Below are 14,855 nucleotides of genomic sequence, written 5' to 3' on the forward strand. Positions count from 1 at the left end.
ACTTGAATAAATGGGTGTTATGTTTGTCATTGAAAATAATTGTAATTATTTTTCTTGATATAATTGTAACATTTTTGGCAACCAAAAGACTTGCTAGCATTTTTTTTTCCTGTTTTCTCCCCTTTATTAGAGAAGTTGTGAGTTTATAGAACAATCATCCATAAAATACAGGATTCCTGTATACCACCCTAGTATTAACACCTTGTATTGGTGTGGAACATTTGTTAACATTGATGTTAGTATATTTTAATGATTGTACTATTATTATAGTTCATTGTTTAATTTAGGATTAACAGTGTAGTGTACTTCCATGGATTTAGAAAAAATTATTCTGTAATTATATATACAATCTAACATTTCCCCCTTTTAATCACATTCAGATATATATTGTCATGCTGTTAATTATGTTCACTATGTTGTGGTACCAACACCACCGTCCATTGCCAAAACATTTCCATCCTTCCAAATAGGAACTCTGTACATTTTAAGCCGTAACTTCTCATTCTGTATATCCACCCTGTCCCCTGATAACCTTTATTATAGATTCTGACTCTGTGAGTTTGCTTATTCTAATTGTTTCAAATCAGTGAGAACATAACAATATTTGTCCTTTTGTGTCAGGCTTATTTGGCTCAGCTTATCTTTAAGGTTTATCCATATCGTCTCCTGTATCAGGACTTCATTCCTTTTTATGGCTGAAAGATTTTCCATTGTATGTATATATACCACATTTTATTTATCTGTTCATTGGTTGATGAACACTTGGATTGCTTCCATCTTTTGACAGTTATGAATAATGCTGCTATGAATATGGGTGTGTAAATAATCTTTTTGGGTTCCTGGCTTTACTGCTTTTGGGTATATGCCTAATAGTGATATTGCTGAATCATATGGTAGCTTTCTGAGGAACTGCCAAACTGTCTTCCACAGAAGCTGCAGCATTTTACATTGCCATCAGCAATGAATGATTTCTATTTCTCCTATTTCTCCACATCCTCTCTGATGCCTGTGATTTTCCATTATTTTTAATACCAGCCATTCTAATGGGTGTGAAATGGTATCTCATGGTTTTGATTTGCATTTCCCTAATGGCTAATAATGTTGAGCATCTTTTCTTGGCTATTTGTATTTTTTCTTTGAAGAGCTGTCATATTTAAGTCTTTTGGCTTTCTGTTATTGGTTTTTTGTTGTTGTTGTTAAGTTGAAAGATTTCTTTATGTACTCTGAATATTAAACCTTTATTGGATATGTGGTTTCCAAATAATTTTTTCCCTTTGTGTAGGTTGTTGTCTTACTTTTACAATAAAGTCCTATAAGGTGCAAAAGTTTTAAATTTTGAAAAGGCCTCATGTTCTAGTTTGCTAGCTGCCAGAATGCAATATACCAGAAAAGAATGGCTTTTAAAAAGGGGAGTTTAATGAGTTGCTAGTTTACAGTTCTAAGGCCAAGATATGTCCCAGTTACAACAAATCTATAGAAATGTCCAACCAAAGGTATCCAGGAAAAGATACCTTGGTTCAAGAAGGCTGATGAAGTTCAGGGTCTCTCTCACATCTGAGAAGGCACATGATGGACACAGTCACAGTTTCTCTCTCGGCTGGAAGGGCATATGGCGAGCAAGGCATCATCTGCTAGCTTTCTCTCCTGGCTTCTTGTTTCATGAAGCTCCCCGGGAGGCATTTTCCTTCCTCATCTCCAAAGGTTGCTGGCTTGTGGACGCTCTGCTTCTTGTGCCTATGTCATTCTTCTCTGCTCTCTCTGAATCTCTTATTCTCCAGAATGTTTCCTGTTTTATAGGACTCCAGAAACTTGTCAAGACCCACCCCAATGGGTGGAGGAGACATGTCGTCACTTAATCCAGTTTAACAACCACTCTTGACTAAATCACATCTCCAGGGAGATGATCTGATTGCAGTTTCAAACATATGGTATTGAATAGGGATTATTCTACGTTTAAGATATGGACTTTTGGTTAAAACATGGCTTTTCTAGGGTCCCTATATCCATTCAAACCAGCACACCTCATTTATCTATTTTTTGTTGTTGCTGCTTATGCTTTTTTTGTAAAGTCTGAAAAAACATCACATTACACAAGGTTCGAAAGATGCTTCCCTCTGTTTTTTTTCTAGAACTTTGATAGTTCTGGCTCTTTTGTTTAGGCCTTTGATCCATTTTGGCTTGAGTTTTCTGATATGGTGTGGTATGGTTTTTTTTTTGTTTTTGGGCAAATGAATGCCCAGTATTCCCAACACCATTTGTTGAAGAGACTATTCTTTCTCAATTAAGTGGTCTTTCCCCCTTGTCAAAAATTAGTTGGCCATAAAAATGAGGAATGATTTCTCAGCTCTCAGTTTGATTCCATTGGTCTATGTATTTGTCCTTTTGCCAATGCGCCATGGTATCTAGATTGCTGTAGCTTTGTGGTAAGTTTTGACATTAGGAGGTATGCATCTTCCAACTTCATTCTTCCTTTTCAAGACAGCTTTACTTGTTTGGGACCCCTTGTCCTTAAATATAAATTTGATGGTTGGCTTTTCCGTTTTTGCAAAGAAGGCTGCTGAAATTTAGATTAGGATTGTGTTTAATCTATAAATTGTTTTGGGTAGGATTGAGAATTTAAGAATATTTGGTCTTCTAGTCCATGAACATGGACTGTCCCTCTATTTATTTAGGGCTTTGATTTCTTTTAGCAATATTTTGTAATATCCTGTGTACAAGTCCTTTGTGTCCTTGGTTAAATATATTCCTATATAATTCATTGTTTTAGTTGCTATTGTGAATGGATTTCTTTTCCAATTGCTCATTGCTTAGGTATAGAACACTACTGATTTTTGGGTGTTGATTTTATACCCTAACACTTTGGGTGTTGATTTTATACCCTACCACTTTGATGAATTCATTAATTAACTCAATTCACTTATTAGCCCAGAAAATCCTTTTGTGAGTTTTTCAGGATTTTCTGTTAATACAATCACGTCATCTGCAAACAGAGTAAATTTTACTTCTTCCTTTCCAATATGGATGCTCTTTATTTATTTTTCTTACCAAATTGCTCTGGCAAGAACTTACAGTACCATGATGACAGTGGGCATCCCTGTCTTGTCCCTGATTATTGAGGGAAAGCTTTCAGTCATTTTCCATTAAGTAGGATATTAGCAGCGGGCTTTTCATATGTACTCTTTAATTTTTTATTTTTTATTTTTATTTCTTTTTAAATTTATTCAAAAATTAAGAACAAACAAAAACATTAAACATTATCATATAATTCTGTTCTACATATATATTCAGTAATTCTCAATATCATTGCATAGTTGCATATTCATCATTTCTTAGAACATATGCGTCAATTCAGAAAAAGAATTAAAAAGACAACAGAAAAAGAAATAAAACAATAAAAGAAAAAAAAGGTTATATATACTATATCCCTTACCCCTCACTTTCATTTATCACTAGCATTTCACACTAAATTTATTTTAAAATTTATTCCCCCTATTTATTTATTTATTTTAAAATTCATTTATTAATTTAAAAAATTAAGAACAAACAAAAACATTAACATATAATTCCATTCTATATGTATATTCAGTAATTCTCAATAGCATCACATAGTTGAATATTCATCATTTCTTAGAACATTTTGCATCAATCCAGAAAAAAATAAAAAGACAACAGAAAAACAAAACAAGAATAGAAAAAAAAGATTATACATACCATATCCTATCTTTCACCCCTTACCCCCATCTATCACTAACATTTCAAACTAAATTTATTTTAACATTTGTTCCCCCTTTTATTTTTATTCCATATGTTATACTCGTTTCTTTTTTCTTTTTTCTTTTTTTTAAAATTTTTTTCTCTCTATTATCGTTTTATTTCTTTTTCTGTTGTCTTTCTATTTCTTTTTCTAAATCGATGCAAATGTACTAAGAAACGATGAATGTGCATCTGCTCGTTTCTTGACAAGGTAGATAAAAGGAGCATCAGACACAAGGTTTTCACAATCACACAGTCACATTGTGACAGCTGTATCATTATTCAATCATCCTCGAGAAACATGGCTACTGGAACACAGCTCTACATTTTCAGGCATTTCCGTCCAGCCTCTCCATTACATCTTGAATAACAAGATGATATCTACTTGATGCATAATAATAACCTCCAGGAACAACCTCTCAACTCTGTTTGGAATTTCTCAGCCATTGACACTTTGTGAAATTTCACTCTTCCCCCATTTGGTCGAGAAGGTTTTCTCAATTCCTTGATACTAAGTCTCAGCTCATTCTAGGGTTTTTCTCAATCCCTTGATGCTGAGTCTCAGCTCATTCCAGGAATTCTGTTCCACGTTGCCAGGAAGGTCCACACTCCTGGGAGTCATGTCCCACATAGACAGAGGGAGGGTGGTGAGACTGCTCGTCATGTTGGCTGGAGAGAGGGGCCACATCTGAGCAACAAAAGAGGCTCTCTTGGGGGTGACTCTTAGGCCTAAATTTTAAGTAGAATTGACCTATCCTTTGTGGATTAAGTTTCATATGAACAAATCCCAAGACTGGGGGCTCAGCCTGTAGCTTTGGTTGTCCACGCTGCTTGTGAAAATATCAAGAATTCAACTGGGAAGGGTTGAATTTTCCCCTGTTCTCACCATTCCCTGAAGGGGGCTTTGCAAATACTTTTCCACTCACTGATCAAATTACTGGGATTCATTGGGACATCACTCAGGACAAACCAAAAAAATCTCATGTCCTACCTGAGATTCCACGTACTTATGGCGTTCAATCAAACTATCTACATAAGTTATATTAGGAAATGCACTAGTCAAAATATAAATTTTGTAACAAACATTTTTTGCTTTAGTCTCACACATGCAGTGACATTTTAAAATATTAATTACCATCTATTTTCAGCACCCTGCAATAATAACTTCCTTTGTTCTTCCTTATGCAGAAACATTTTTAAAATTTGTGCATTTAGTCATTATTATTATACACTCTAGGCATTCCTAGATTATAACATCTAAATCTTTAACACCTATCTTTCTTTCTGATTTCATTTATGTCCCCAGCCCTCCTCCCTCTATCATTCTCACATGCAGCTTCATTCAGTGTTTTCACATAATTGTATTACAGTTAGGTAGTATTGTGCTGTCCATTTCTGAGTTTTTGTATCCAGTCCTGTTGCACAGTCCGTATCCCTTCAGCTCTGATTACCCAGTAACGTACCCTATTTGTATCTCCTGATGGTCTCTGTTACCAATGAAATATTCCAAGTTTATTCACTAATGTCAGTTCATATCAGTGAGACGATACAGTATTTGTCCTTTTGCTTTGGACTAGTCTCACTCAGCATAATGTTCTCATGGTCCATCCATGTTGTTACATACTTCATAAGTTTATTCTGTCTTAGAGCTGCATAATATTCCATCATATGTATATACCACAGTTTGTTTAGCTCATCTCTTGATGGACATTTTGGCTGTTTCCATCTCTTTGCAATTGTTAATAATGCTGCTATAAACATTGGTGTGCAAATGTCCGTTTGTGTCATTGCCCTTAAGTCCTCTGAGTAGATACCTAGCAATGGTATTGCTGGGTCATATGGCAATTCTATATTCAGTTTTTTGAGGAACCACCAAACTGCCTTCCACAGTGGTTGCACCATTTGGCATTCCCACCAACAGTGAATAAGTGTGCCTCTTTCTCCACATCCTCTCCAGCAGTTGTCATTTTCTGTTTTGTTGATAATGACCATTCTGGTGGGTGTGAGATGATATCTCATTGTGGTTTTGATTTGCATTTCTCTAATGGCCAGGGACGTTGCGCATCTCTTCACGTGCCTTTTGGCTATTTGTATTTCCTCTTCTGAGAGGTGTCTGTTCAAGTCTTTTTCCCATTTTGTAATTGGATTGGCTGACTTTTTGTTGTTGAGTTGAACAATCTCTTTATAAATTCTGGATACTAGACCTTTATCTGATATGTCATTTCCAAATATTGTCTCCCATTGTGTAGGCTGTCTTTTTACTTTCTTGATGAAGTTCTTTGATGCACAAAAGTGTTTAATTTTGAGGAGCTCCCATTTATTTATTTCTTTTTTCAGTGCTCTTGCTTTGGGTGTAAGGTGTATAATACTGCCTCCAATTTTAAGATTTATAAGATGTTTCCATACATTTTCCTCTTAACTATTTTATGGTCTTAGACCTAATGTTTAGATCTCTAATCCATTTTGACTTAACTTTTGTATAGGGTGTGAGATACAGGTCCTCTTTCATTCTTTTGCATATGGATATCCAGTTCTCCAGGCACTATTTGTTGAAGAGATTGTTCTGTCCCAGGTGAGTTGGCTTGACTTCCTTATCAAAGATCAAATGTCCATAGGTGAGAGGGTCTATATCTGAACACTCTGTTTGATTCCATTCGCCCATATATCTTTATGCCAGTACCATGCTGTTTTGACCAGTGTGGCTTCATAATATGCCTTAAAGTCAGGCAGCGTGAGACCTCCAGCTTCGTTTTTTTTCCTCAAGATACTTTTAGCAGTTCGGGGCACCCTGCCCTTCCAGATAATTTTGCTTATTAGTTTTTCTATTTCTGAAAAGTAAATTGTTAGGATTTTGATTGGTATTGTGTTGAATCTGTTAATCAGCTTAGGTAGAATTGACATTTTAACTATGTTTAGTCTTCCAGTCCATGAACATGGTATGCCCTTCCATCTATTTAGGTCTTCTGTGATTTCTTTTGACAGTTTCTTGTAGTTTTCTTTGTATAGGTCTTTTGTCTCTTTAGTTAATTTATTCCTAAGTATTTTATTCTCTTAGTTGCAATTTTAAATGGAATTCGTTTCTTGATATCCCCCTCAGATTGTTCATTACTAGTGTATAGAAACACTGCAGATTTTGAATGTTGATTGTAGCCTGCCACTTTGCTACTCGTTTATTAGCTCTAGTAGTTTTGCTGTGGATTTTTCAGGGTTTTCGGCACACAGTATCATATCATCTTCAAACAGTGATAGTTTTACTTCTTCCTTTCCAATTTTGATGCCTTGTATTTCTTTTTCTTGTGTAATTGCTATGGCTAGTACTTTCAACACAATGTTGAATAACAGTGGTGATAGTGAACATCCTTGTCTTGTTCCTTATGTTGGGAAAGTTTTCAGATTTTCCCCATTGAGGATGATATTAGCTGTGGGTTTTTCATATATTCCCTTTATCATTTTAAGGAAGTCCCCTTGTATTCCTATCGTTTGAAGTGTTTTCAACAGGAAAGGACGTTGAATTTTGTCAAATGCCTTCTCTGCATCAATTGAGATGATCATATGGTTTTTCTGCTTTGATTTGTTGATATGGTGTATTACATTAATTGATTTTCTTATGTTGAACCATCCTTGCATACCTGAAATGAATCCTACTTGGTCAAGTTGTGTAATTCTTTTAATGTGTTGTTGGATTTGATTTGCTAGAATTTTGTTGAGGATTTTTGCATCTAGATTCATTACAGAGATTTGGTCTGTAGTTTTTTTTTTTTGTTTGTTTGTAATATCTTTGTCTGGTTTTGGTATGAGGGTGATGTTGGCTTCATAGAATGAATTAGGTAGCTTTCCCTCCACTTCAATTTTTTTGAGGAGTTTGAGCAGGATTGGTACTAATTCTTTCTGGAATGTTTGGTAGAATTCACATGTGAAGCCATCTGGTCCTGGACTTTTCTTTTTGGGAAGCTTTTGAATGACTGATTCAATTTCTTTACTTGTGATTGGTTTGTTGAGGTCATCTATTTCATCTTGAGTCAAAGTTGGTTGTTCATGCCTTTCTAGGAACTTGTTCATTTCTTCTACATTGTTGTATTTATCAGCATAAAGTTGTTCATAGTATCCTGTTATTACCTCCTTTATTTCTGTGGGGTCAGTGGTTTTGTCTCCTCTTCCATTTTTGATTTATTTATTTGCATCCTCTCTCTTTTTCTTTTTGTCAGTCTTCCTAAGGGCCCATCAATCTTACTGATTTTCTCATAGAACCAGCTTCTGGTTTTATTGATTTTCTCAATTATTTTCATGTTCTCAATTTCATTTATTTCTGCTCTAATCTTTGTTATTTCTTTCCTTCTGTTTGCTTTGGGGCTGGTTTGTTGTTCTTTCTGCAGTTCTTCCAAGTGGTCAGTTAATTCCTGAATTTTTGCCCTTTCTTCTTTTTTGATATAGGCATTTAGGGCAATAAATTTTCCTCTTAGCACTGCCTTTGCTGCGTCCGATAAGTTTTGATATGTTGTCTTTTCATTTTCATTTGCCTCAAGATATTTACTGATTTCTCTTGTAATTTCTTCCTTGACCCACTGGTTGTTTAAGAGTGTGTTGTTGAGCCTCCACATATTTGTGAATTTTCTGGCGCTCTGCCTATTATTGATTTCCAACTTCATTCCTTTATGATCTGAGAAAGTGTTTTATATGATCGCAATCTTTTTAAACTTGTTGAGACTTACTTTGTGACCCAGCATATGGTCTATCTTCGAGAATGATCCATGAGCACTTGAGAAAAAGGTTTATCCTGCCGTTGTGGGGTGCAGTGTCCTATAAATGTCTGTTAAGTCTAGCTCATTTATTGTAATATTCAAATTCTCTGTTTCTTTATTGATCCTCTGTCTAGATGTTCTGTCTATTGATGAGAGTGGGGAATTGAAGTCTCCAACTGTTATGGTAGATGTGTCTATTTCCCTTTTCAGTGTTTGCCTCAGGTATTTTGGAGCATTCTAGTTCAGTGCATAAATATTTATGATTGTTATGTCTTCATGCTGAATTGTTCCTTTTATTAGTAGATAGTATCCTTCTTTGTCTCTTTTAACTGTTTTACATTTGAAGTCTAGTTTGTTGGATATTAGTATAGCTACTCCTCCTCTTTTCTGGTTGTTATTTGCGTGATATACCTTTTCCCAACCTTTCACTTTCAACCTGTGTTTGTTTATCTTTGGGTCTAAGATGTGTTTCCTGTAGACAGCATATAGAAGGATTCTGTTTTTTAATCCATTCTGACAGTCTATGTCTTTTGGTTGGTGAGTTCAATCCGTTAACATTTACTGTTACTACTATACGGGTAGTACTTTCTTCTACCATTTTGCCTTTTGGATTTTATATGTCATATCTAATTTTCCTTTTTTCTACACTCTTCTCCAGACCTCTTTCTTTTGTGTTTTTGTATTTGTCTCTAGTGCTCCCTTTAGTATTTCTTGCAGAGCTGGTCTTTTGGTCACAAATTTCTTCAGTGATTTTTTGTCTGAGAATGTTTTAATTTCTCCCTCATTTTTGAAGGACAATTTTGCTGGGTATAGAATTCTTTGTTGGCAGTTTTTCTCTTTTAGTAATTTAAATATGTCATCCCACTGTCTTCTCCCCTCCATGGCTTCTACTGAGAAATCTATGCATAGTCTTACTGAGCTTACCTTGTATGTGATGGATTGCTTTTCTCTTGCTGCTTTCAAGATCCTCTCTTTCTCTTTGACCTCTTACATTCTGATTAGTAAGTGTCTTGGAGACCGTCTGTTTGGATCTGTTCTCTTTGGGGTACGCTGCAGTTCTTGGATCTGTAATTTTAGGTCTTTCATAAGAGTTGGGAAATTTTCAGTGATATTTTCTTCCATTAGTTTTTCTCCTCCTTTTCCCTTCTCTTCTCCTTCTGGGACACCCACAACACGTATATTTGTGCGCTTCAAATTATTATTCAGTTCCCTGAGTCCCTGCTTATATTTTCCCTTTTTCTCCTGTTTCTTGTCGGATTTCAGATGATCCATCCTCCAGTTCACTAATCCTTTCCTCTGTCTCTCGAAATTTACCATTGTAGGTGAATTTTCCGGCTTGGGGAACTCACGGTTCTGGGGAGGCTTGCAGGCTGTCCAGCTGGTCCAGACTGGGGTACGGTGTGTGTGTTTGGTCACTGACGTGGCTCCGGGAGCTGTTCTGTACTGTTTCTGATTATTCAGTAGTTGTTCTGGAGGACGAACTAAAACGTGCACATTGCTAAGCCACCATCTTGGCCACACCCTCCTCATATGTACTCTTTTTTGTGTTAAAGAAGGTTTCCTTCTCTTCCTATTGTTCTATGTGTTTTTGTCAGGAATGGGTCTGGATTTTGTCACCATCAATTGAAATGAGGTGATTGTGTGTTTAGTGTACAAAATGTAGTTAATGCATTAACATTGATTTTCTTTTCTTGAACCTTCCTTGCATACCAGGGATAAATCCCATGATTCTTTTATTATGCTTTATAATTTCATTTGTTAGTTTTTTTTTTGAGGGTTTTTGTGTCTATATTCATAAGAGATAATTGTCTCGTTTTCTTGCAATATCTTTATCAGCTTTTTGTATGAGGGTGATGTTGGTCTCATAGAATGAGTCGAGGATTGTTTTCTCCTGTTTAATTTTAGAATAGTTTGAGCAAAATTGAAGTTATTCTTCTTGGAACATTTGGTAGAATTCCCTTGTGAAGCAACATCTGGTCCTGGGCTTTTCTTTTTTAGAAGTTTTTTTTTTCCCCGAAGAATACTTTTGATTACTCATTCTCTTTACTAGTAATTGATTTGTTGGAATCTCCCATTTCTCCCCATTTGCTGCATTTTCAATTTTTTTTGGCAGTTTTTATATATTTTTCCTTTTCAGATGACCTTCCTGAATCCATTTGTTAAAATCACATTTTTTTTAAGTTAGGGTTTTGTTAGATTAATGGATTAATATTCCAAAAATAAATTTTGGGATGTTTTGTGTTTTCTAAATGTTGTGATTTTTTTGTTGTTGCAGGGGTGGGATTCATGGTCTAGGAATCAAACCCAGGTTTCCCACTTGGAAGGCAAGCATTGTACTGCTGAACCACCTCTGCACCCCTAAATTATGTTTTTTAAAATACATTTTGCACCATCAGTTTTAGATAAAGTTTTGTTTACATTTGCTTTGGGGAAATAGCTTGGAAATAAATCTTAGAGAAATTAAAATAAAACTGAATGTTTAATTTGACATTTTCTGATGTAGAAGAAAACCTTTTAAGCTATAGTAAAAATGTTTAAATCAAGTAGAGTATGACATAGGATATTAATTTTTTTTTCTTTTTTAATTGTTGAAAATAACATGCATACAAAAAAGCAATAAATTTCAAAGCACTCTTCAACAATTAGTTATAGATCAGAGTTCAGAGTTTGGTAATGTTCACACTTCCATAATTTTAGGTTTTTTCTTCCAGCTGTTCTAAGATACTGGAAAATAAAAGAAAGAAATATCACTATAATGATTCAGCAGTCATACTCATTTATTAAATCCTACATTCTCTCTTATAACTCCTCCCCCTCCTTTGATCTTTTCCCCACCCACAGAAAGGGCTATTTATAATATTGGATGGGGGATGAAAATAGTTAATCGAGATGTGGCCCCACAGGATTTCAGGACTTATCTGGTCTAGGAGCCCATCTGGAGGTTGTAAGTTTTTGGAAAGTATTCAAGTGCTTGAAACCTTATTAGAATCTCAGACAGAGCCCTAGGTGTTCTTTACAGTTGTCAGGAATGGTTTTGGTTGGGCTTCAGCAATCCATGGTAAATAGCAATAACTAGCTGAAGCTTACATAAGAGTAGCCTCCAGAATAGCCTCTTGACTCTGTTTGAATTCTTTTAGCCACCGATTGTTTATTTTGTTATAATTTTCCCCCCTTTTGTTCAGGAAGGCGTTGTTGATCCCATGGTGCTAGGGCCAGGCTCATCCCTGGGAGTCCTATTCCACATTGCCAAGTGGACTTTCATCCCTAGATGTCATGTCCCTTGTAGGGGAAGGGTAATGATTTCATTTGCAGAATTGGTCTTAGAGGGAGAGAGGCCACATCTGAGCAACCAAAGAGGTCCTCTGTAAGTAACTCTTAGGCATAACTATAGGTAGGCTTAGCTTCTCTGCTGCATAAATAAGCCTCATAAGAGCAAGCCTCAAGATTAAGGCCTTGGCCTATTGTCTTGGGAGTCCCTAATGTTTGAGACAGTATCATGGTTTCCTGGTGATAAAGTTCAGTATTTTTTCTCCCATCCCTTAAGGGATTTTGCCAATACTTTTAGTTAACTATTCAGCATATTCTGAAATGTGTCTGGGGTATTACATTAAACTGTACGAAATTACAAGCCCTTCTTCCTATTCTGGGCTCCGTGTATTTGGGTTGTTTAAATGATATATCCAGAAAAGCTGAGTTAGATTATACACTATAGAAAATTTAGATTTTGGACAAAATATACCTCCCTTACTTTGGTTTCATACTGTAGGTGAAGTTCTAAAAATACAAGGTGTCCTCCTTACCCCTGTATCCTAATTTACCTTAGTCCCAACAGGTTGGGCTTTGTTCTTAACTCTAATTGAAACCTGATCTCTTTTTTTAGTTCTTTAACAGTGAAATGCGGCTGTGCTGCCTTTCAGACCTGCAGAACCCCTACTCTGAGTCTTAGGTGTCACACTGGTATCCAAAGTTCCAGGAAAATGCCAGAAAATACATATATAGCATAGCCTCTCAAAATCTAGAAATAACAATTATGGGTCTGGACTAAATGTGACTGCTATAAGAACTTACAATTTAAGTCCCAGTTTTCTTACAGATATTTTCTAAATGTGACCATACAATATTTGCTCATTTATTCTTGGCTTATTTTACATCACATAATGTCCCCCAGGTACACTAACATCGTTGCATAACTCACGGCTTCATTCCTCTCTGTAGCAGCACAATATTTGATCATATGTAGACACCACAGCTTGCAATTCTGTTTCTCAGTCCATCTTTCAGCCAACTCCATCCATTGGACATCATGCATAATGTCCAAAGTCAAGAGTCCATGACTTACGCCATCCTCACTTAGTTGTATAATCATCAACACTCTTAATTTTAGACAATTTTCATTGCTTCCAACAGAAAAATAACTGATGAACACACCTTCACCAAATAGACAATTGAAACCTCCCTTAACTCTTATCCTTCTCCCCCAACCATGTACTCCTGGTATTGCTGTCATACTGTTGCAGTCTTCCTGTTAAACATAACCCATAACAAACAATAGTAGTTTTTCCCCTAGACCCTGATAATCTGTACTTTTTAAATAAGATGCATACCTTTGAAGTAGTTCATGCAGTTAATTATATTTGTAGTGTTAATCAGTGGGATACATGGCTTTAGACAATACCTATTAATCATGTTCACCTTCAGTATCACCATATTACTTATAGATCTGCTAGTGAACTGCCTTCACTTCTGCCCATTCTCTTCCATTTAAGTTCAACCTCATTAGCTAGCCATTCAGCCAGCTCTAGCTTCTGTGTATCTCTAGGTCCCCTATATTCTATATTATAAGCCTCTGAATTTACCTTTACTGAGGTCATAAAAGCAAAACAATACAGTATCTGCCGTTTTGTGTTTGGCTTATTTCACTTGGCGTCTTGTCCTCAGGGTTCATCCATGTTGTCATATGCTTCAGAGCATCATTTTGTCTTACTGCTACGTAATTTTGGATTGAATGTCTATACCACATTTTGTTTATCCACTTGTCTGTTGATGGGCACTTGGATTGTTTCTAAGTTTTGGCAGTCGTGAATAATGCTGCTGTGAATATCAGTGTGCAAATGTCTATTTTTTTCACTGCTTTCAACTCTTTTGGGCATGTACCAAGTAGTGGTACTGTTGGGACATAGGGCGACTTGATAGATAATTCCAAGCTATCTTCCATAGCAGCTGTACCATTGTACATTCCTACCAGCAGTGCATAAGTGTCCCAGTTTCTCCACGTCTTCTCCAACATTTATAGTTGGTGTCTAATAGCAATGTCTTATAGATGTGAAGTGATAACTCTTTGTAGTCTTGATCTGCATTTCCGTTACAGCTAATGAAAATGAGCATCTTTTCATTTGCTTTTTTGCCATCTGTATTTGCCCTTCAAAAAATGCCTATTCATATCTTTAGCCCATTTTATAACTGGGTTGTTTGTTCTTTTGAGGCCGAGTTGTATAATTTCTTCATGTAAAAAGGATCTCAAACCCTTATCCAATATGTGATTTCCAAATATTTTCTCCCATTGAGTTGGCTGCTTCTTCAGCTTTTTGACAGTCTTTTGAGACACAGAAGCATTTGATTTTGAGGAGTTCCCATTAATCTAAATTTTGTTTTGTTGCTTGTGCTTTGGGTGTAAAGTTTAGGAAGCTACCTCCCATTACTCGGTCTCGGAGATGTTTCCGTATATTTTCTTCTAGGAATTTTATGGTACTGGTTCTTTATAGGTCTTTAATCCAATTGGAGTTAATTTTTGTATAGGGTGTAAGGTAAGGGTCCTCTTTCATTCTTCTGGTTATTGCTATCCAGTTCTCCTTTGCCCATTTATTGAAAAGACTGTTTTTTTCCAGTTCAGTGGATGTGGGAGCCTTGTCAGTTGGTGGTCTGTTACCTAGATTTTATTTTAAGAAGAGTGCACCATATTTTACCTTGTTTCCCTTAGAATGGAATTTTACCTTAAAAGTTTTTTTGATGAGTAGATGTAATTGGTGAACTGTCAGAAAGATGCCCTTGTTTCCATACACCTTGAAAATAGTTAGAAACATTCCTCTTAATCATTTAAAATTCCTGAAAATAAATTAAGCAGGAATGTTAATAGTTTTTAGAATTTTATTGTTTTTTTATTTATGTATATGTTTATAATTTGTTTCAGTCATCACTGAATTTTGAAAAGCATCCTGAAAACTTTTCATGGACAGAAAATCGTTATGATGTGAATCGTCGACGCCACAACTCTTCAGATGGCTTTGATTCTGGTATTGGGCGTCCTAATGGAGGTAAAATTTACTAAAGAGTGCTAGAACTTAAGGATACTTTTTGTCCTGTTCT

The 14,855-nt window shown here is 35.8% G+C and overlaps 1 protein-coding gene across 6 annotated transcripts in view; it reads left to right on the plus strand.

The window, feature by feature from the left end:
- GPBP1 (GC-rich promoter binding protein 1) overlaps nt 1–14,855 on the plus strand; it is a 125,728-nt gene that overhangs the window by 82,091 nt on the left and 28,782 nt on the right. For all 6 annotated transcript variants that reach the window (XM_077117199.1, XM_077117201.1, XM_077117200.1 and 3 more), the window contains one exon: nt 14,680–14,803. In XM_077117199.1, coding sequence (XP_076973314.1) covers nt 14,680–14,803 — 124 coding nt within the window. The remainder of the gene's footprint in view (nt 1–14,679; nt 14,804–14,855) is intronic.

This window comes from Tamandua tetradactyla, chromosome 9, assembly GCF_023851605.1.
Source record: "Tamandua tetradactyla isolate mTamTet1 chromosome 9, mTamTet1.pri, whole genome shotgun sequence".
Taxonomy (NCBI): domain Eukaryota; kingdom Metazoa; phylum Chordata; class Mammalia; order Pilosa; family Myrmecophagidae; genus Tamandua; species Tamandua tetradactyla.